We start from the raw sequence: 23,479 nt of genomic DNA, 5'->3' as shown, positions 1-23,479 counted from the left end.
TTCCAGGGCACAGCGCTTACACGTGCGCTGCTCGTGCAAACGGGTAACTCGTGATTGATCCCCTTTCAAACGATTGTTGTCGACTGATCCGAGGTTCGATCATATGGATGCTAATCGAAATTTACTCTATTATGGTAATCCAATATCTTTCAGCGTTCATTGACGCGAAACGATGCATATGAATGAGCACAGTTGTTCGTCTGACAACAGGTACACGTGTACTGTAAGGGTGGACAAGATTCAGTACAAATAGTCATTAGATGGAGCGGCATTTTTGTGTATGTGCATAGTATAATGACATTGTTGGGGGAGCATTATTCATCATACGCCAGCCGAAGCAGACGGTTACGCGTCTAACGTGCTGCGACGAATGTTATCTTATTGATAAAGCTAAAAGGAAAACAGACGCGATACGATGTTTGCTCAAGAAGTAATCTCGTGAGCTGTTCAGATGGCTTGGATGAGTAGAATCAATTTGTACGTAAAGCGATCTAGCACTTAAAAGTTCCACAGGTCTGCTGCTGTCGCCTCAACACCTGATCAACAGAATGCCGGGAGTAGCAAAGAAGAAAAAATGCATTCGGGATAGAATTGTAGATCATTCTGTTTTATTCAGTCATTCTTTACTCGGGACTTACACTGTGCAAAAGTAAACAAGATTAATATTTATCTTATTGACGCAATCGAATCGATTGATCGCTTGCTTCTCTTTAAACAGATGGTAGAAATTCCATCACTTTAGCGCTTAGTCAGATAATAGAAATGGAGGATGAAAGCTGTTCATTGTAATCCGTACAACGATAACCAGGTTAGGTGAAGTTTCCAGATGAACGTTTCGATTTTGATAGGCCACGAATGTAGCTTAAGATAGTTCAGGCCTCAAATTTCTTGTACCTTACTGGAGGAGCAATAGTGGGGCCAAAATCTGCTCTCTATACTTTGTACTGAGATGATGGGAGAACCTTGGACTCCACAATGTTTAGAGTTTATGGTACCTGAATTATTCTTTTGATATCTTCAGAGTCCGCACCAGGACTCATAAAGATATAGCTAGTTAAGGTCTGACCTAGTGTTGGAAGGCTTTTGCACTAAGTATGCGCATCTTTCTTCCTGTCCATGTTTGCCATAGGAGTGCTAGGTCTGTCATTTTGGGCGTTTCGGATAGCATTTGATCGGATCACTATGCCACTGAGCTGCCCTGATGATCACCCCTTTAGTAGACGAAAATCACTAAACGCTATCTTTAGGCTCTCGTCACTCCAGCACTAAAATATTCGTCCCAAAATGGCGTAGTAACCTTGCCAAGCGAACCCAAAACACTGAGCTCCGCAGCCGGAAGCATTGAAAAAAATTGCAATCCAAGGCTCTCGGCCGGCCCCTGACACATCTTGATGCGCAGCCCAATAACAGCAAGGTCATCCGTCCTCCGTCGTTATCTGTCCCTGGGCAGGCGTTTGACGACGGAGAAGCAGATCTCGGGTGTTATCTTGGCAAAGTGCAAACTGCGCCCGCCTGCGCGTTTTGAGAATTGCCAATAATGACGAAGACGGCACCTATCAACCACGAGCTAAGGGATGACTCTGCTACATACGCTGCTGAAGCCTTCCGCAGATAAAAGAGGGTGTGCGATTATGATCACACGCGGCAACGCGGTTGTTTGGGCTAGCGTGGCAGGTATCGAAGGTACCGTTCCGATCGAGTGGCTTGTTGTGGGAGCATCGCAATCGGCTTCCGTGATTGACAACAAACAAAAAGTACCTCGTGCCCCGGCACTGAGCATTGGCCGGCTTGTGATGGTGGCCGGCACACGGGTTTGCGGTAGACCACCGCGTTGGCTCGTGATGGAAAGCACGCTCATCACGTGAAGTCCACTGGGATGAAGCCATCGGCCGAGGGAACGATAGGCGTGTCTTCTGATCTCACCTCAACGTTCCTCCTGCTCGCTGGCCTTTTGCTTATCAGCGGGCAGGTTTCGCTTGTGGACCTCCTTAACCAATACATTGTGTGCCCTGAAGAAGAACCAGCGCCAGAAAGCTAAGGCTAAGAATAGTATCAGATACTCCCGGTATAGGGGTGAGCGCCGTACTAGAGCGCCGAAGGTAGAGATATCTTCCTGGTGCCTTCCTTTTCATCGCGATCACTTATCTATATGGTACCAGCGCAAGATGAGAGCGTAATCGTTAGGCGTAATAATTTGTAATTGAATTACACGTGCGTAATGGAGGCAGAACCATGCTCACACTAACGACACACAGATGGGGGTGGAAGTAATTATGACTCTGAAGGATTGTAAATCAATTAATGTATCAGCGCTTTAGTGCCTCATTGTTCGCTGTCGCGAGACGTGCCGGACCGGGCGGGAGCATGGCAGGAGTTGGCACGAGGCTGCACCGCGAGGAGCGCTCGAGCAGCAATCTTATATATATTGGCTGGGAAGGAAGCTTCTCGCACGACTGCAGGAAGATTTATAGCGGAGAACGGTTTTTTTGGAGAATGGATGGACCTCCCGCTAATCCCGGGCAATTGACGGGCATGTATCCCCGGATGATTGATTAGTTGACGTCGCAGGTTGACAGCAGGAACTCTGCGTATCCTGTGATTGATTTTCCGCTCTAACAGTTTACCTTCGTGTCATGACGTGGCAACTACTCGCTTGACAGATCGAAGCGACGCTCCGAAAATAAAAGACTTGACATGCATCTGAAAGGAGGAAGATGTCGTCTGGGCGAGATAATTCAAGGAATTTGTAGACTGTAGACTATTACGCGATAAAGATGCTGCACGTCGAGACATTGTACTTATCGCGCCGTTTTGCTGTAAACAGGATAATTTAGTAACGTGGATGAGTCCTCCAAGAGAAATTTGGAATAGACTTAGTGGAGACGTGAAAGAAAATAAGCTTGATAGGGATCATTTTGAATTCCCCCACGGTCCCGCTAAGTGACATTGAGCGTGAAGTGTCTTGCACAATCTAATGACATGTAGTAGACAACCCGTCTTTCACTTTTATGAGACGTGCGCCAGACAAGACCTTTTTGGTATATCACTATTGTTGGTCTGTGCCAACACCATCCTTTTGAAGTGTCACTCCGGGTGTTTAGACATTTGACGGGCGCGATCTGTGTTTCTGCATCTGCCGAAGCACGTGCCTGGTTTACTGCTTTGACGAAGCTAATTTGTCGTTTGAGACGACGAAGTTATCACCAAAACGTCTGGAGCTCAGTTTATGACATTGGTCGTACGCTTATAATTCGTGCGTCGTACGATGATAACGCTGGATCATCTTCGGTACATGTCGATTGTAGTTCTCGCATGGCCATCACTGGCAATAAACCACCGCACGTCTGGGTAGCGCAAAGGGAAAGCCCATTCACAATGTGTCGCATCATTAGCATGTACGGCAGATCACAATTGCCATCTGCAGGTGCGGGAACGTGCGCACGTAACGTAAAACGTGGCCAACAATATTCGATGAGATTAGGCAATGGGATGAGGTGAGGAAACATCAAAGTGGACGCGATACCCGGGTTCCAGAATGTCTCAGATAATCACGTGACAAGTGCCGTTGGAGATTGGATTGGAGATTTTTATTAGCACCAATCTGGTGCAATTCGCTTCTCACTCTCAGGATTGTTTGAGCGCGTAGTAAAGAAAGGGGAAAACTGCTTATTGTGCCCCGCGACAGACAGACAGTCGAGAGGTGACGTCTTAAGTTTGCGCTAGGTAAAGATTCACTAGTTCGCCCGGAAATGAAATGCAAAATTGAGTTTTTACTGACCAAACCACGAGACAAGACCTCGATGATGGTTTACAACTCGTAGTAAACCAATGAAACAGCCCACCTCACCAGTACTACACACCGATCACTAACGTCAGCTCTGACGTATAGAAAATGTTTGCTTTTCAATTCAACGTGACCCAGACGCTAGTAAAGGGTGGATGTTTAGTGCTTAAGATTCTATCGAGCGCATCCATGATCCAGTGCGTGCAATGGCGATACGCTTCTAATCCGCATCAGCATGATCATGACCCGGTTTGGCAAACGGAGGTTCGAGTTTGAATTTGGAGTACCTCGCCCAAGATAAGCCTGAGTCGGCTGATAGCTAAACGCCTAATGAGCTGTATTTGCGCAAGGTCGTTTTCGGCACACTGCCATCCAATTGACCCAAGAAATTGTCGCTTGATACCAGCTGGTGACGGGCGTGACGGTAAGCGGGGGCCTGGGACGGCCCCGATTTGTCCCAGAGTCGTAAATCTTGCGGACATAGTGTTTTGATACGTATCGCCGATAACGATCCGGGAGTTTTTGTGTTCCCTTCGCTGGATAAGAAGGCGCTTTATAGGGTGGAAGGGTCGCCAATTAGAAGCCATAATCGGTAGAGGTAGGAAATAAATCAGATGCTACCGAGAGGCGACCACCCGTTCGACAGGTGGAAGATAGTTGATTGATCGTGATGAAAGATGTCATTGTGTAACTATGTGGGCCCCGTGTAGTTGCCGGGAGCAATTAACCTTGACAGTGATGCTTGTTAGGGGCCGCTGGACGCGTGATGGGATCCACCGAACTCCGGATATCGTCCGAGATGAGCCGCAGAACCATTTGGAATGTTGAGAATAAATAATTCTACATGCAGTAGCGTGTACTACACCACTACTTCAACTGGCTGCGGCAGTTAAGTGGCTGCACGGTGCTATGCTTCCGTTTGTCCTGTGTACATGGCTAATCGATTGTTTTCCAACCCCGTGAATGCTGTGATGCTGTTTTCGTAACATTTCTTTCGCTGTTTTATTGTTTATGTCCGGCGCTCTTCTGTTGTACGTACGGCTGCTTTAACCGTCATTTCGCAAAACAGGCGGTCTGTTTACCCAGTTCTGTTGGTAGTAAATAATCACGTTTCAAGGGGCAAATAAGAAGCCGCCCTACCGATACACCGCCGACTGGCTGGTGAACTGGGCGATGTTCGCTTGGGATATTACGTTCAGCTGTGTAGTACACGTTGCGCAAGCAAGGATTGCAAGTGGCATGGCGGAAGGCCTTTGACAGTGTTCTATGGCGGGACCAGCCGTGGGTACTTCAGCCGTTCATCAAAGTGGTTTCGGTGAGGACGCGTGCGAACGGATCGACGTGGTCGGGATTAATAGCGGGTTCGGCATAGAACAAAAAGCTAATCAAGTGCATGAATGAATCACGATGGCATCGATTCTAATCAGCAAGAACAGTCACGATTTTCAGCTTAAAGGCATTTGAAATATTTTGTTATTTTACTAAAAAAACTGTCAAAAATTGACGTCACCCTGTCGTCCATAAGTTTTAAATCAAATCGACGCGATGCAAAACAACAAACAACAAACATTCAAACATTCTACAAACATTCACAACAAACATTCTATTGTTGCTTTCTCGCGTCGCGTATTCTTGTATACAAGTGGACATGTGTTTTTTTTTACTAGAAAATTCCCATGAACGATAAAAATGGTCAAATATTGTCTTTCTAAGTTGAAAACAGCCTCCCACCCTCTAGGGAGGATCGACCAGCACTTGATCGGACGCACTGGATGAGATACGGGCCGAGACCGCTTATCATGCAATTACAGCGTCTGTAATGAGAAAGGATGTGCAAACGGGAGGACCGTCCAGGAGCGCTTGGAAGGGGGTCTGAAAATCGTGTGCGCGTCATGTTCTTATCATCGCATACTTCAGCCTCACTTTCCTCGATTTTTCGTCCTGCTCACACACTGAAACGAGTACGCCCGCATACAGCCATACGCGAGTGCGCTTTCCCTTTCCGTCAACGCCAACGGTAGCAAGTAGCCGGTGCAGTCGATCGAGAAGATGTGAGTGTGCCATCGGCGCGTATACGGCGCGATACTTCCGAAAATCCCGAACACAGCTGATAATGCGCCGCGCACACACGATTGACACACGCGATGATCGGGAACCACTTGTGGAGCGTGCGGCAGCGCAGTGGTGGTGGTAGCGGCAGCCTGCGTGTACTTACGCACACCGTCATTCGCGCCCGCGAGTCGCGCGAGTATCGCCTGTAGACGATTGTTTTTTTTTTGCCGCAGCGGCAGCACCCAAACCGTCGTCGTGCCGGGCCGGTAGTGTTGGTAGGCGCTAGATTTTATATAAATAATCAACGGCCGCTCGTACGGTCGAGTGAGTTGAAGCGTGTGTGCCAGCAAAGCATCGTCGCAGCTACCCGATCCCCGGCGAGAGAGAAACAGATCATCTCATCCATCATCCGGAGTGGAGACGATCGTTTTCGATCAACGGTTTGTTTCTGTTTTTCACCTGTGTGCGTCTGCGATCGTTTTCCGAGTGAAAAGCCGGAAAACTGCAACGGTAACAACGACGACGAAAAACACAATCGAAAAACAGATTCCGATGGCCCATCTCTCCCGAGCTACTAGTACGATGGCACTACACACCTACAGCAACGGTGCCGGTTGTCAAGTTTGACAGCAGCCAGTATTCGCTCAGCAGCCACACATCAAACCGGGAGCACGCTAGCCCGTGTGTACTAAGCAAAACAACATCCGACCGAATCGGAACTCCCACCTACCCGCATCCGCACCCGGAAGCCCTGGTCCTGGGTTCGAGTTTCAGTTTGGCCACAGGTCTCGGTTTTTTGTGTGACCACTCAAGCATTGCGAGCACAATCAGTGGTGGCATCAGGCGATAATTTGGTGTAAGTAAAGCAAGACCCATCTGTGTGTCCGTTCGGTTCACAATTAGTCCTGGTGATGTCCTCATTTGTGAGTGAATTTTAGCTGTGTATGTGTTGTGTGCGTGCGCGCTGTGAAGATGCGTGAAGTGAGAGATTCGTCGAGTTCAAAGTTATCTAGGAAAATGATCCCCTGATGTGCCGGGGATGATGGTGTTGATCATACGCGCGTTTAAACTCATCATGAAATAGTACGAACTTTACGCCAAATCGAGTCCCCAGGAAACCCAAAATTGCATGACGATTGTTCGGATCGAAACGAATCCATCAAACCATAGCCTCCACCCGTAGCTTCCATAGCTTCCCATAGCTCATCATAACGATACAGTTGACCTAGAAATTGTGGGGAGGGTGCAAACAGCACTTCAAGCCCCACCTGCGCGGCCAAACTTTTGGAATCATTAGCTGTTTTTCGTGAGTTATTGTGTTGATCGCGCTACCATTGTTGTTCAGTGGTGTACAGGTGATCGGAGGTGCGTTGTTGGAAGTAGTGTCCTGTTGTGTACTACGAGCTCCTCTGCCGAGAAGAGTCCGCTGTGTGGGTCTAGTAGAATTCGGTCAGGTCTTTACAGAGACAGCACCGGGAGAAGCACGCAACTTTGGCGAAGTTGATCGAATCTTGTTGGCGCGTTTTACGATAAAAAGAGAAAGCGGCAGAGTTGTTGTAATAAGCTGCTACCGAAAAATCAAGTTCAAGCCTACATTTGGAGAGTTTCGAAGAGGCACTTGGGCAAATGCATTGAGGCCAACATTGATGCTATATTGAAGGCTACTGAGACACTTGGGGCGTTTATTAGTGGATGCTTATAGTTGCGATCGTCGACTGATGCCATGCACGAGTGAGATCTTGACACCTTTCAATGCAGCCAGGCATAACTAATTGTGTGCTGTGTACTGTGTACTGAAATCTTGAACGTCGCCATATGATGATCAACAGGAGCAGCAGCGCAAGTGTTACAGTCGTACGATATTTTCGTCATTTCGCGTGACGACGTGAGGATTATTGTTATTATTTAAAGAAAGGGAAAGAAAACACACACATAATTTTCATTCATCGGACGCGCATCCGTCGGATCATCGCCCAGAGGTCATCGTGCGCGTGATCTTCATCTGCCGTTTGGTGTTTTCTGTTGTGTTACAACAAGTGTGTGTGTGTGTCTAGCGTGCGTGAATAACGTTTTGCCCTTGCGCACGATCAGCGTGTGAGAAAACTCAACCGGTGGTTGTAGACGTTGGAATTCTGATAGTTGCCCCGGTGTCATTTCCCTGCTCAAAGTCACGATACAAAGCAGGTCGAAATTTGTAAGGTTCTACCATCTTTCTCGCTCTGATGATCACTCTCTTGAACTGCCTTGGAAAGCCCTGTGTTCTCACCCTTCACATGATCGATTCAGAGTCGAATGGAAAGCACAGCTACAGAGATAAATTAATCAAACAGTGTAAACAGCGGCCATAACTTGCCCTGTGGCCGGTAATACTGTGTAGCTTGTAGCTCGTGTATATTGTTGCCCCCTCCACGGAAGTTAACCGACGAAAGGTGAGGCGCGGGAATGTGGCTGGGAAAAAAACATCAACTTGATTGTCTGCCAAAGGAAGTCACCGATAACGAAGCTACGCGTTACCGCATCGAGTGAATCGAGCCCCGGTATAATGGAACCCTGCAATGCTACTACCTGCCGGCTGTGTAGATTTGAATATTCACCCAAACCCCGACATTGATGAATGTGAATCTCGGAAGGTGAACCATCGGAGATCTGATGGACATTATTATTGGAGGCACATACACCCCTCCCTAGTGGAGGAGTATGAAGGAAGGGATCCGATTGTTTCGTCAAGGTTGTGGCTACCCTAGCATCCATCAGAATCGGGTTAGACACGTAGATCGCACTAATAACAAATGATGAAAAGCAATCCAAAATGGCGGAGTAGTACGAAAGTGACAGTCATGGCAAAATGATTATACCGTGCCGGGTAACGTTTAGTAGAGATTTTGTGTGCCTAGTGTGTATTGAATCGTGTGTGAACTTCATCTCACCTTCACGTTCCAGTAGCTGGTTATAGTTCATTGGGTCTCTTAACTGATGGATATTCTCACAAAGAACCTCTCCGGCGATGGGGAACGACAATGGGGAGTAGGTACTCCAACCGGGGGATTAACGCTCTAAACCCCGTCGCTATTTTTATATGGCCCGCCGCTCTCCTGGCTGACTAGGGGGCAAGTATTTCCCGGTGTCGGTATGCAGGAATTATGTGACTTCGAAGCCTACCGAAGATAGTTAATCAACGCGATGCGGTGAAGTACCGGGTGTAATAACTTCGTACTAATTCCGCACGTCCACATGCGGTACATTGACTGATTGTTGATAAGGCAGCTCGCCGAGGCACACACACACGCACACGAGGTAGTAAAGCTCAACCCCGGTTCTGGACGTGGGACGACCGTAGACCGTTATGTTCCCTTTCATACACATGAAGAAGCTGAAAGAAAGAATGGAATACAGAAAAGAAGTGAAGCTTTCGTTGCACTTGCTGCTAGCGACATATTATTTATGCTGAAGTGCTCGTGAGGAAGGCATGCCCCATAAATATTTAATCAGTTGACTGTGGCCGGCTCTCGCAAGGCCGGCGTGATTGGTGAAGCATGGTAGAGCACGATGAACCGACCGAATGCGGTAGAGCTGGAATCCGGGGCGTCTGGTTTTCGGAGCTGGAAAATCGAAAGTGATAACTCTTCCAGCGCTGGGTCCTGCTACTTGGAGCAACTCGTACGATCGTACCATCGTCGCCAATGTGGCTGACCTTTTTCGTGCCTACCTTTTCGTTACTGACCGAGATCGGCAGAGATCGGCAAGAGAACCTAAGGCGGATGAAAGTGAACGCGCTCAGCATTTCTGTAGCTGCAGCCATGACTTTGAACTTAAAGATGGCGACTCAGAACCTAGCCAGTTCCTAACCTGTTCACCTCCCCTCTACGTGATGTTTGCCACGAGACGTGTCTAGCCTTCTATTTGATTTATCTTTCACTGCACGGGACACTTGATTCTGGGTCTCTGCAAGAACCGAAGAGAACTCAGGAATGTCCGCTGGAATGTCCTTCCTACCCTATTTATCAACCACGGTAACAGTAACACATTGTTCCCTATCTTTCACGTTCCCTCTTTTGCTGCATCTTCCTTGTCCGCTTCATTCAAGTCCTGCAAGTTCCTGGAAGGTTATCGGCACCATCCTACCTGCTCGGTGGGCCCTTTTTTTTTGTTCGTTCCCATTGCAGTTTCGCAATTTTTTGAAAGGTCATTTTTGACACACGCACCCATGGCATCGATCGATCGGGTCGGAGAGTGAGGTTGTTGGATGGCGTGTTTTCCCCGTTCTTCTTTGTGTTCGCATTTCACATCGCATCATCTCCATAAACAGGGCGGCAGGTGTTGAATATTATTCTCAATTTCCATTAATGCCTTTTGCCGAGGCACTTGCGATGCGTCGTGCGAGGTGTGTGCAAGTAGCTTTTCACCGGTGTGTATAGGCGTGTGTGTGTGTGTGTGTTAGTGCTGCCCCGCTGGGTATGTGTGTATTGAAGCAGTTGAGGCGCTGCAACTCGTGCCCGTAAGTTCCACGCGCAATTGTGCAATGGCTATCGGGCCGCATGGTTGTGCTAACAGTGGTGCAGGAGATTAAAGCTGTGCAGCAGCTTACAGGGCATGTAAACACAATAGGATATTGCCGGGTAGGAATACGTTACTCTCGCGCTGAAGTTTAAGGGATTTGCAATATTGGTGGAGTGGTGGGGTAAACAGGTGAAAGTGTGATAATTGGCGAATGGGGAGACCTTCGGCGTAGTAAAGTTAGCGCTGTCACCGTGAAGTCGTGTTTTGCGGGATCCAGTCAAACTTTGCCAGCGAAAAGTGACTTTGCAAATGAGCGGTCCGTTTTGGGGCGTCCGTTATGCAACGAGCAACCTGCTTGACAAGTAGTTTTTGGTGGTGTCTGATATGGCTCAACAATTATTTATGACCGCGATGCCCAACGCGCACCGCCTTACCTAACCCCTAACGGCGAGACCGAGAACCATCGATCGAACAGAGATCATGAGTGGAAAATTTTGGTGTGCCGGTGACTTGAGTGTAGAAAGCACCAGCCGATCATGTGACTGTTACAGACAACGTCCAGAAGGAATGGTGTGGCTTTGGAAGGCTTAAAACATTAATGGGCTATATCTCACGTTTCGCCTAATGGTGTATCAAAACTGTGACGCGAAACGGATCGGCAAACAAACAAAAAAGCACAACCCTTTCAAACGGCATCTGCGTCGGAGGGGTTCTGGAACAAACTCCAGCATGTCGCGCTTCCAGTTTGACAACATCTTGGGGGATTGATGATCGAGCAACGATCAGCCCGCCAACCGCTTCAGACGAGTTTTGGGGCATTAAGATTGTCAGCGTCGTGCTAATTTGTCGTGCTGTTTAACCTTGCTGGTGTGGTGGTGGTTGAGGTTGAAGTCGGCTGAGAATTGATGACATTTCTCGGTGTTTCTTGTAGAAGTTTGTTTGTTTACATTAACTGCAGGCGGGGCATTTACGTCAATACGGGATAATATTTTGTTGGCATCTGTTTTTTTTTTTAATAAAAAGCATATTTTTCAGTAGATTTTAATTTTCTTGTTCTCTCTTTTTGTTTTCTTCTCTCACGAAACAGAAATGATCGCCTGAAAAACAACAACAACGGCTACATTGAGATCGCATTATAGCAACCTTATCGTAGCGTCGTGCTTTACTAAAGTTTGTAAGCCAACATCAAAGTACGCTTGTTTTGCTGTACTTTGCATAAACATAAAAAAACGACGTCCATCAACGAACGTACCAAGTACGAAGTACGGCTTACCACCGACAGACACCGGGCAAAAAATCGCCGACGAGTCTACTAAGAACAACAACAGTATTACTAATTATTCATCATCGTTAGCATCACAGGCAGAAGCTAGGCTTGAAACCAAAGGAGAAAGTGAGCGTGAACCGCAACTACAACAGAAAGTAATCATGACGGCCAGCAAGGAGTATCTGGCGAATGCCGAACCGGAGAAACCGAACCGTAAGTATAAACCTCACCCATTTTAGTAGCCAATTTTGACAGTTTACGCTGCGCTTAGGTTGGCTGGAATTGAGACATAGTAATCTCACCTTCCAGTGCGTACATCATAACACCAACGGTTTCGTGTTTGTGCGACTGGCGCCTGCTGCGTCTCTCTCGGTCGTACAGCATTGACCGTGACATTGAGCACAAATCAACACACAGCGCACACCTTGCGATTTTCTGCCGTGTAGTATGGTGCGTTCAGTTCGCTGGCCTTTAGTTGTTTACTTTGCTCGACTGTTTTGCACGTTGCACAGTGTACGAGGGTGCTGTTTTGCATACTTTTTAAGGAGGACACTCTAGCATAATGATACCTAACCTATATGTCCGTTAGTCCGTCTGAGCCGGTGCCTTCCGGATTGTCGTTCGGAACCAAGGGATGCACGTAAGCTGATAGCGGAAGAGTTCTAGTTAGCTAGATCCTGTGGCGGATCGCGGTCCAGTACGTCCTCTGTAAGGTCGGATGCGCACTGAAGCGTATTCACACCACACATGGTCACACACAGGTGGTAGTGGCTGGTGCGTCACGTGGTTCACGGACAACCATACTGCTAACTGGAGCCGAATGTGGAATGCGCAAAACGTGTATCACCATGACGTGCGTTGCAACTCGTCGGCAATGCGCTGCACGTCCCAGACGCTACACCTGCTGGAGAACGAGCGAGCGGAGTGGAGAGCGTGTTTGCGCACGAGTGCGACACTTTTCCTAGGTTTCGGAATTCTTCCGGTGAAGCCGGCTAGCCGTTCTGGACGCTACGGATCTGTGTCTATTGTGGAGTTTAAAATTAACATTCATTTACGACCGCACCCTTACGATGTGACAGTAATGGGACACTTTGCTGAACAGCTAACTGAGATGTGGTAATTGTGAAATATTTATAGAATTAGCCCGCTATTAGCAGCGACCAGTTAAAGGCTAATATAAACCGAGTGAGTAAGTGGTGATGCGTTGAAAACACCTTGTTGCTGATAATGTGATGTGCTCCAGTGTCAATGTTCTGGTAAAATATCTCGCAGCAAAAAAAAGGGGAAACGCCGAAACGAGGAAATAATTATACCCCGTCATGGAAGGGTTGAAGTCGTTGCTGATGGCATGATCAATTTTGGAACAAGAAGGGAGAGAGAAGAAAAACAATGCCAAAATTATACCTCATTTAGGGTTTCTTTTTTGATCCAGCCGGCTTCCATTGTCGGCGACTGGAATTTGCTCACAATTTGTCTCGTTTTCGACGGATTGCATCAGCGCAAACTGTTTTGTAACAGCGAGAGGAAGTTCTGCCAGTAATTAGCACTTGTTAGCTGTGTGTTTTAGCAACGCAACCTGTGTATCATTAAGCAAAGGATCTTCTAGACAAACAGGGGCGTAACACATGCTGACTAATCCTAGCATTATGTCGTAAAGGTTGACGAAAAAGGAAACCGAAATATACGTCCATTATAACATCCGTCGGAAGTTGACAAAAAAAAAAAAGAGGCGAGATCGCATGCAAACGCGCCGATGTAGCGGTACTCATCTTTGTTATCGTTAGTGTCTAGCGCGTTTTATCTGTCGAGACGTTGCTCCGTCCGGAGGTCTTCACCCCGTTATTAGCATACATTGCGGTTGCGAATGTGTCGCGAGTCCCGAGACTACACACCTCCATAGCTACTCCCGCAAAGTTGCGCATTTCGCCAATAGATTTGGCCACAGAAGCGTTGGCGACAAATCGTTCATTTCCTGTACGGTGGTGTGTACGGCTAATTCCGTTTGTCAATTGTTCAATTATCGCTTCCCGCTGCGATTCATTGTCAAAGTTTGCCGGCATCAAGATAGGACACACAATTGGGACTTCGTGGGAGAGAGATTTGTTGATTTCCTCATTAAGAAGAGGAGAGAAGAAAACGTCAGAAAAAGAAAACAAACGATCAATTAGATTCAACACGCGTCCTAAATTGGAAAAAAGAAGCATGACTATTGTTTTGTCTTCGTTAGCGGCATGGTGAAACGTTTCGGTTTGAATGGTGAAAATTTGGTTGAAAGTTTGCTTCAGTGAAATATTTCAGCAATTAAACGTGAATGAAATTTTCAAATTTAAATTGAAACATTTCACATTCGCGAAAAATGTAGCGGACCGTTAAAATGATGCAAAGATATATACTGTTGGGCTTTCAAAATACGCATTTTGTGGTTTATCGTTAGGTGTTTTACATTTATTGTCATTTGCACGCACTAAACAAATCTCCTAAAGCTTGTTTAATCCATGAATGTTAAATGGCATTAATTATTAAAAAATATGGACAGGAATGACGTTAGCAGAGAAGGCTTGATCGCATGTAATATCTTGCCTGTTGGTGCACTGAAACTCAAGATTTGTTTGCTTGCATGATTCAAAAACATTGTATGGTAAATAATTCCTTTTATAATTTGCGTTCTAAACACTTTTGACGCAGTATCGCTCCCTCATGTTGCACAGTGCCCCAGCAACCGGATGTTCTTATCCGGTTTATTGGTGTGTCTGTAGAAACCGAGAAGCCCTTTTATTTACTACAGTTTTATTGCTATTTTCAAGACAACTTCCACACCATCTCGTTGGCGAAAACATATTTGGACTATTGGCAAAAGTGCGTCGCTTATCGTGGTTGTGGCGTAAAATACTGGAAGAAGGCCGTAAAAAGAACGGTCCAAAATGCACATGGAGTACATCTGTTTGTACATCCTCTATATTGTGGGCGTTGGGTTGTGTTATGTTTGACGCTTGTTATCATCCAATGTTAGGTGCGTAGTACACCGCTGATCTGCTATCCGCTGTTGATCGATTGAAGGTGACTATACGTTGTATGCGGTCGGCGAGTGTGTTCCCTGTGCGCCTGGTTGTACTCGCTGAAGATAATGATGAGCTGATTCACTATTGTTACGCTATCAGGCTGGGACTCTACACTGTTTGACAAACAGAAGACACCGCACTCTTGCTCAAACGCGTAAAACCCTTTGTTTGATCCCAGAGGCCCTGTTGCCGTGATCGTGGTCATGGAGCTGTTAGGCTTTCGGATAATAAATCGCCGTGCTGGATACACCGGATCTTGGTCCACCAGGCCCCAGGGGCAATGGTGGTCCAGCGGTGTCTTCTCAATTCTTGAACGTGGGATGCCCGAACGAAACGGTTCGGGGCGCACAAGAATGTAGCACACATTGCTATTCCGAGCATGATAACTAGTGGGGCGCGTAGGCGCCACTTGAGGGACAGTCTGCACTTGTCCTGTTCTCCGCCGCGGGTCCAGCGAGTGGATCGGTAAACAGTGAATGATCATACGCCACCCGTGCCGAAGTGGGCTTTTGCGTGAGCGAAAAATGATGCAGTCGTGTTACTTTATTAGGCCCTCCCGTGTTCCCCCCAACCGAGACCGAGAGATATTAAATGATGAGAGACTAATTTCGTTTAAGATTGTACTAGCTAGCAACCAAGATCCAGGTACACAAACTTGGAACTCAGAAATCAAAACACCCTACAAGAGAATCCGGATCTTGGTGAAGATCTAGTCGAGATCTGAGGGGATTTTGAGATATGTAGAATTCACGCCCACTACTTCTGCATGAACGTTCGCGGCGATTGTCTCCCCGATCAAGCAGAAGATCAAGCCGTAAGTAGACTATTTTTACAACAAAACATCGAACTGACCGATACACGGATACACCCGTGGTGTGTCTTATTTTTAAGGAGATAGCGCGGTCGTTGTTGATGTTCACGGGCTGTGAGGCGTTGTCGGTCATTTACAGTACTGTGTGCATGACATCGCATGACTGTTTAACGGGGGAAACAGTTTAACCTTTGATAATATTTGATTGTGTTCTCAGTGGTTCGTGTAGCACCTCAAGGGGCCGTTGTTTGCCTAGAACACGGCACGAACGGTGCGCACTGTCACGTACATTTCGAGGGTCATCTGTGAGGGAAGAACTAGGTCACACCTAACCCGGCGTGACACGCCAGAGACTCGCGTTGCACTTACTAACGCACCCGCAAGGTGTGTGTGCGTGTGCATGCGTCTTGATGCAGCTCACCTAACCGTACACACATTCCTGCAGCGTTCGCTATACGTTTACGATCCCCGCTATATAGTAGGCACGCGTTGCGCGTCTTCTACGCCCGGATCACCACGGCAACCACATGGTGTGTGGTTGACAGTTAGCACTTTTTTTTTCCCTCCTTGTTTTGGTGCTTCTAAGCAGATTCTCCCGCTGTTTGGCATTTTGTGAATTGTTGTGTATTTGTGTGCGTGTGTGTATTTTTGTGTGTTTGAAGGGAATGAAAATAGTAAACGCGCCACGCTCATCGCTGTCTAGCCATTTCCGTGTCCACGGTCGGTTCGTGAGTGAGTGCGTGTTTGTGCCGGCCAAAAGGGTCGTCGCCGGACCGCGTGTTTTTTGAAGATAGTTGTGTGTGAGAAGCGCGTTATCAGCACACTGTCTGTGTTGGCTGGGATTGAAGGCGCGTATCGCACCCTGCACGGATTAGTGATTCCGCGTGTGTGACGAAGACGCAACGCCCTGTGTCCCCTAGTTAGCTTTTTTCTTTCTTTTGAAGTTGGTTTGGTGTGCGTGTACCGTGTGATAGTGATCGTCACTATACGCACACCCTAGGTCGCTTGAATGAAGAACACGCCATTCAGTCGGTACGGCGATGCACTGCTGGAGTAGGCGTGCTCGGTGAAGTCTTGCAGCTCTCCGAACAGTTCGGCGTGAGAATTTGCACACGAAACGGTTTTTGTTGATAAGAAAAGGTTCAGCCGAGTCCCGACCCGGAATCTCTACCGGTTTTTGTCTCGGTAGTGTGTGAGACGAACCTACCGACCACGAAGATCGCGACGAGCTGAGCGATTGCAGAGGGGGGATTGTATTTACATACCCCATCCCCTAGTACCGTGTCCCCCATGTCCATCGTTGGTTGGCGGTTAGAGCTGCTGAAACAAAACCACCGGTTCACACACCGAACCGTTCCCAGTTCATCGGAAGTGAACGAGCTGATCGGGTCGTACGGCAGTGATCGTGAACATCCTGCGTCTTGCACTCTCGGTACGGTGGTCCGCGCTACACGTGATCGTTGGTACAAGGCACGGCGCCCACTACCACAAATCAATGAACATAAATCAGCTGCTGTTTTGCGTCAAAGCTCCCATTGGTTCTTCACGTGCTTCACGGGTGTAAACAGACCGAGTGTGTGTGTGTGTGTGTGTGTGACCCGTGCTACTACTGGTCGGAGATGTACCCATGCAGGACATCCACCAGCTGGATTTGCAGCTGATGGGCATCGGCTGCTATCGCGGTGTGTCGAATCTCGAAGCGACTCGCGTGACCCAAGTGTCCACTTGACGCCACTCGACGCCACCCAGCGCCACATTATGTGTATCGTGTGCACCTGTCGTGCGGACCTGCGGCGGTAATATAGTGCAGACATCGGATAAGCCTAACGACATTTGGCATCTAGCGGCCCCAAGAGAACTATTTCTCCAAAACTTTACTCCTTTACCCCCAGTCCCAGTGGGGACGATAGTGCGAAATCGAAAGACCTTAGTGCGCCCAAGAGTGTGTGTCCAGTAGTGGTGATTGGTTCCAGCAGCAAAGATGGCGGACAATCGAAACCGATCGGGCCATGTGCTCGTGTGGGAGCAGGCCGACATGGCGTCGGACGAGGGCATCTTGCCGACAAGTAAGAATTAAGCGTTCCACAAACCGTGTAGGTGTCTCGTGCAATGAATTTAGTGATCGTTGGTTGGTGAGGATGACCTATGCAAGTTGTAAATAAGGTTCTTAATGTCAGTGGCAAATTTAATTGATCTTTGCAGAGGTTTCTAGTCACTAGGAATGAAGAGATCGCAAAAAAGTGTGCTCTATCGATACATTGCGGTGACTTGGTTTTCGACATTCCATTGATGCGATTGTTTACCTGCGGCCGAAATCTAATCTGCATGATTTATAGTGACGATATAGTGTGCCAACCCTTCAACCCCGATGGGCACGCGAAATGGGTCGGAGTGCGGAGGATCAATCCCGCAATTAATCAATAAAACGGCGCTGAGCGCTTCTCGCTTCTATGTGTGTAAGATAATGAGAAGTATGTCCGTTCGCATGTTAACACATTCTGTGGCACGCCTGATACGATTAGATTAGAAGCAGGAAGAACCCAATGACTGACTCGGGTCGACTGTGCTAGCTTCAACCTCATCATCATGAGCTCATCATGATCATCATGAGATTGATTGAGGGGGTAGGATCAAGTGTGAAGCTCGATAACAGGTTGGAGTGTTTGGGGATATCTTCTCACCAGTAGGTCAACTCCTACTATCCAGATGTGTGAGGTTAGACGAAGTCACGCTCTGTCTGCACCATCGCACCGTGATAAGGATGACGGAGGACGGTGTTATAATCCTCAATATGTGAAGCACGTGCGGGTGAGGGTTGCAGCAGCTTGTCAGCAGGATTAGAGATGGAGTGTGCTGAATAGATTTAAGTGGTCTACGGTCTCCGGTGTCGTCAGCGGCGTGAAGTGTACCTCACGCCTTTGACTGGACCCCTCTTAGGATATCTTCTTGATCATTCGCTTGATCAGATCACATGAGAAGCAATTTTTCTATTGAATTAAATTTTCCCAATTGGCGCTTCGCTTGTTGCTAGGCCGTAACTGGTGAAGGTGTTTGCACTGCTGCAATGTGGAGCATCGGTTTTGCAAGAGCCCGCAAGCTTTGTTTGTTCGTCATCTTCTCAAACAGTGCCGGATATGCTTTTTGGGCGACCTGATGATAACGAAGAGGACCTGCGCCGTTGACCTCGCCTAGAGTGTTGCATATCTTGTGCACTGTAATGGCTATAATGCGTTAATGCGCAAGATTGTGTGCCAGAACAGATGAAGAGTTTATCTGTTTATCCATACTCAAATCATGCAATGTAAGCCGAGTCTTTGTACTGCATATGGCCGAACTAATGTCGGTACCATAAATAAATCAGCTTTCTTTCGTTTTCACCGACTTCGGTCCGTGGGTAAATACATGCAATGTTGCAATTTTGTCCATCCTGTGTACTGCTGCAGAGTGCGGTTGAGATGATGATGATGATGGCTGGCACGTGCGCACTGTTGACTGAAGCGCAAAATATAATCTTACCACATCGGGGAGCGATCCGAATCCCGAAGCGGATCCTCTCTGCTCGTCGATCATCGTGACTGCGCTGATGGACGTCAGGTTTTGTTGTTTTGTTTTCCCGAGGTTTTCATTATCGTCCGGACTCGTGCCGGTTTGGTGATGGTTTTGCTTGCCAAAAAGCTAAAGCATGGCATGCTGCAATGATTGGTTTGACAAATGAGTGTCACTCATGGTGAGAGTAGCCAGCAAAGTAATGGGTTCTTTGATGCTTTGTTAGTTTTGACGGATAGTGTTGAGTTTGACAGCAGGTTAGGTCGCATCGGGGTAAGTGGGTGTAGATTGCCAAAATCTTGTAGGTGCGGTGGTCAGCTTTCTTTGTAGATTTATTGAGCGATTAAGACAGTTTAGACGATTTGTCTGTATTTCGGACGATTTTCAAATGATCTGAGCCTTCACATCCTCACATTGAAAGCAATTGCATACCGCCAGGCGCATCGTACAAATTATTAATTGATATTATTGATTTCTCATTCTCCTCAACAGAACGCTTCGGAACCCGACATTACACCGTGTTCATGCTGTTCCTCGGCATGGCAAATGCGTACGTCATGCGAACAAACATGTCCGTCGCCATCGTGGCGATGGTAAACCAGACCGCCATCGAGAAGGATTCCGAAGTGTTCGACGACGAATGTCCGGACACGGATTATGGCGATGATACACATGATTCCGGGCAGGATGGCGAGTTTATCTGGAGCACCAGTATGCAGGGCTACATTCTATCGTCCTTCTTCTACGGCTACGTCATCACGCAGATTCCGTTCGGTCTGCTGGCGAAGCGGTACGGAGCGATGCGTTTCCTTGGTTGGGGAATGTTGCTCAACTCGGTGTTTGCGTTCGTGGTGCCGGTTGCCGCTCGACAGGGAGGTGCCGGTTGGCTGATCGCTGTACGCTTCATCCAGGGACTGGGCGAAGGCCCGATCGTGCCCTGCACACATGCCATGCTTGCGAAGTGGATTCCTCCGAACGAACGATCACGCGTGGGGTCGATCGTGTACTCCGGAGCGCAGTTCGGTACGGTTATTTCGATGCCACTGTCCGGTTTGCTGGCGGACCACGGGTTTGACGGTGGTTGGCCATCCATATTCTACGTGTTTGGCATTATTGGCACGGTGTGGTCGATTGCGTTCCTGCTGACGTGTTACGAGGATCCAGTTTCGCATCCCCGCATTCGAGAGGACGAGAAGAAGTACATCCAGCAGTCACTGTGGGGCAATGCGTCAGTGCACATTCCACCGATTCCGTGGATGAGCATCGCGAAGTCGATGCCGTTCTACGCCATCTTGCTTGCCCATCTTGGCCAGAACTATGGTTACGAAACGCTGATGACGGAGCTGCCGACCTACATGAAGCAGGTCCTGCGATTCTCCATCAAGACCGTAAGTATTGCACATCGGTGGAACAAAATCGACAGAAGACAGAAGATCCTAATGTTCCCTTTTTTGTATTCTAGAACGGTGTTCTGTCCGCCCTGCCCTATCTGGCGATGTGGCTGTTCTCGATCGTGGTCGGATGGGTCGCTGACTGGATGTTAACGTCGGGTCGCTTCAACCACACCTGGACGCGCAAGATCTCCAACAGCATCGGTCAGTACGGTCCGGCGATCGCTCTTATCGTTGCCTCGTTCACCGGTTGCAGTCGAGCACTGACGGTGGCCATCCTGACGATCGGTGTCGGCCTGAACGGTGGTATCTACGCTGGCTTCAAGATTAACCATCTGGACATTACGCCCCGGTACGCGGGCGTACTAATGGCATTCACCAACTGTTCAGCCAACCTGGCCGGTTTACTAGCCCCGATCGCGGCCGGTAACATCATCGAGGGTAAACCGACGATCGCTCAGTGGCGTATCGTGTTTGTGATAGCGGCATGCGTCTATCTGTTCACTGCCACGTTCTACAACGTGTTCGCGTCCGGCGCCCGCCAGTTCTGGGACGATCCGGAGAACGATGAACCGCAGAAGCCTTCGATCGAGGCTCCGGCGATGCACAGTGAAGTGAATGGTAGCAATGTCGGTAGCAATGGTACGACGGTCGCAACCCTAACGCATCGGAACGTTAATGAACAGTCGTCGTAGGTTTGGGGAACTGCGGTAAACCAAGCCCCATACCCAACCGGAAGCCAACCTTCATACATATCACGTCCGCGGCACGTTCGCGGACGAAACAGTTAGGCGAGTGCTATAGAGTGCGGAAAGACTACAGTTTGTATTTATAAGGGGAAAAACGAATATTTCTTGATAATGTAACGTAATGTTTAAGCTGGACTTTCGCATCCGTTTATTTGTTTCATCACCGTTCATAGCGAAACGGGTTGTTATAGTATTTTTGTTCCCTCCTCCTTTTCGGGGTTATTTCTTTCTTGATTGATTGCTGCTGTGTTATCGAGTTGCAATTGGGCTTGTTATCTTTCGCTTTCTTGTTCCCTCTTTTTCTCTGAAACTTTTTCATCTTGCTCTTATTGACCAGCAGTTTTGGGTCAAGTCTCTATCTTTTTTCTTCCTCCTTTTTTCTTTTTCCTCTACTAACTGTCTCTTTCTCCCTATAGTTTTGTGATTTTTTTTCTTCTTCTATTTTTGTTTGTTTTTCACGTGCACTAGGTAGCACGTTACCCCTTCGTAAACATTGATATTTGTCCATCGCTAACCTGCACGTGTTGAGCGTGTGTGTAAATATTTTCCCTTAGCGACTAATCGAGAACATACTACCACTAATAGGCCATAAAATCCGGATCATCCCAATCTAAGACCGATTTTTCGATCTTTGGATGCGGAATTAAGGGTTGTGAACGTTTCGCTGGTTTTCCACTTTTCGAACGGAATGGAACCAGAAGCTGTTAGCATGTAGAGAGGCAGCGGGGGAGCGAGAATTATGCGTGTATGTGCGAATATGCGAACAAAAGACCCTCATTAATGATAAAGAACAGAAAAACACACACACACAGATTGTTACAGTGCAAACCTTTCTCCTTTGAAAGGTGATGCCGACACCAAACCATCATCGGTGCTGTAACAGAAACAAAAAACCGCAACAAGATGATAAAATAAAAAACGATAATGATAATTTTGTTATAATGCGAGAATCAACGCACCACCACAAAAAAAAAAACAGCAAACTTCTTGCCCGAGTTATAGAAATCATTTCCCAACCGAAAGGAAGTTCCTTTACTGTTTTTCCCAGCAGGAGCAGTACTTACAGGTCGGGACGTGCTCGCTAGGGCTCCTCACTGTTAACATAAATTGACGTAATGCGAGTACATAATTCAACCACCACACCGTGTCCGTGTCGTGCTCTTTCGAGGCGTGTTGTTGAGAGATGTTGTTTATTCCTTTACCTGGGTCCGGGTCCGTACCATTCCGAAACTATTACGGATCGAAACCAATCGAAACGATGCCGCCGAACTCAACGCTCCGGAAGCAAGACATTTTCCGATGATGGCAGCTACGGTGGCGTGGCACGCGAAAACTTGTTGCTTCCCACGATTTTGTACGGGAATTGTTGCTTGCTGTAGATTTAAGGTGTGTGGGCGCATGATTGAGGTGTTTTCTTTCGTAAAGGGTTAAATTGAATTTGATCTGTAGCGGGGACGATTTTGCATCCAGAAAACGAAAGAGGAATGTGAAAAATTTGAATTTGAAATGACGTTTTCATATTTTCAGTGAAATACCCCCGGAAGGTATGCAATGCGCACATAGAATGCGCCTAAATGTATGCAATCCAGGGTGTTGAACATTATTTCAGATAGTTTGAACTGTTTGTTTTTTTCAATAGCAGTTTTCGATAGCCATTTAAATTCAAAAACTAAAATTTGAACTAGCCCTTTAACCTGAAATGACCTTTTTACTGAACTAATGTAACCGACAAGCACACTAATTAATTAACAATCGATTCAGTGCGAGCTTCTTCACTCGCACAGGCTTCGAATTCCAGCTGGCCGTATTTTCTTGATTTTCATTTTCATACCCTTTTACCTTCCCTCTCGCTCCTCGTCGTTTGTAAGTTTGTTCTTTCCCTTTCTGATTGTATTTTTGTTCTGTTGCATTCAGTTGCAGCGGTTTTGTGTGTTGATTATGTAAACAAAATCGCGCTCTCGATACGGTTCTGCGGTCACGTGTTGCCCGCCAGGCGTTTGCGTTTGCACTTGCGTTTCGTTTGTTACGATAACTGGGCACCGGGGCACACCGGGATGCAACTCTTAGCAGGTGAAGGCGCCATCGGAATTTGAAGCATTTCTAGCATTGGTGGAGAGCTGGATGGGGGATTTTTCCGTCCTTTTTTTGCTGTTGCTCTCGAGAACGAATGGCGCTCTTTGCATAGCACAACTTCTAATTAGTAGGTCGAGTGAAGCAATCTGAAGGTGATATTTAGATTGGAATTTCTCTGGTGAATGAAGATTCATTTTCTTAGAACTACTATGTGAACTTCAGAATAAAAAAAAACACCCTTTGGGAATCT

The 23,479-nt window shown here is 47.4% G+C and overlaps 1 protein-coding gene across 3 annotated transcripts; it reads left to right on the top strand.

The window, feature by feature from the left end:
• Positions 1–5,967: 5,967 nt before the first annotated feature.
• On the top strand, positions 5,968–22,132 carry LOC118503109 (putative inorganic phosphate cotransporter). 3 transcript variants are annotated; one of them, XM_036036047.1, is made up of 4 exons: positions 5,968–6,692; positions 11,421–11,813; positions 19,509–20,404; positions 20,479–22,132. In XM_036036047.1, exons 2-4 carry the CDS (start codon positions 11,762–11,764, stop codon positions 21,100–21,102), a joined length of 1,572 nt encoding a protein of 523 aa, XP_035891940.1. In that variant the 5' UTR covers positions 5,968–6,692; positions 11,421–11,761; the 3' UTR covers positions 21,103–22,132. The 3 variants fall into 3 exon arrangements, with proteins under 3 accessions (XP_035891940.1, XP_035891941.1, XP_035891939.1); XM_036036048.1 differs by lacking the exon at positions 5,968–6,692 and adding an exon at positions 10,352–10,452; XM_036036046.1 differs by lacking the exons at positions 5,968–6,692; positions 11,421–11,813 and adding an exon at positions 16,511–17,536.
• Positions 22,133–23,479: the final 1,347 nt, after the last annotated feature.

The sequence above is a fragment of the Anopheles stephensi genome, chromosome 2 (assembly GCF_013141755.1).
Source record: "Anopheles stephensi strain Indian chromosome 2, UCI_ANSTEP_V1.0, whole genome shotgun sequence".
Classification (NCBI taxonomy): Eukaryota; Metazoa; Arthropoda; class Insecta; order Diptera; family Culicidae; genus Anopheles; species Anopheles stephensi.
Note: the sequence above shows the minus strand (reverse complement) of the source record. Positions and strands in the feature narration are given on the sequence as shown.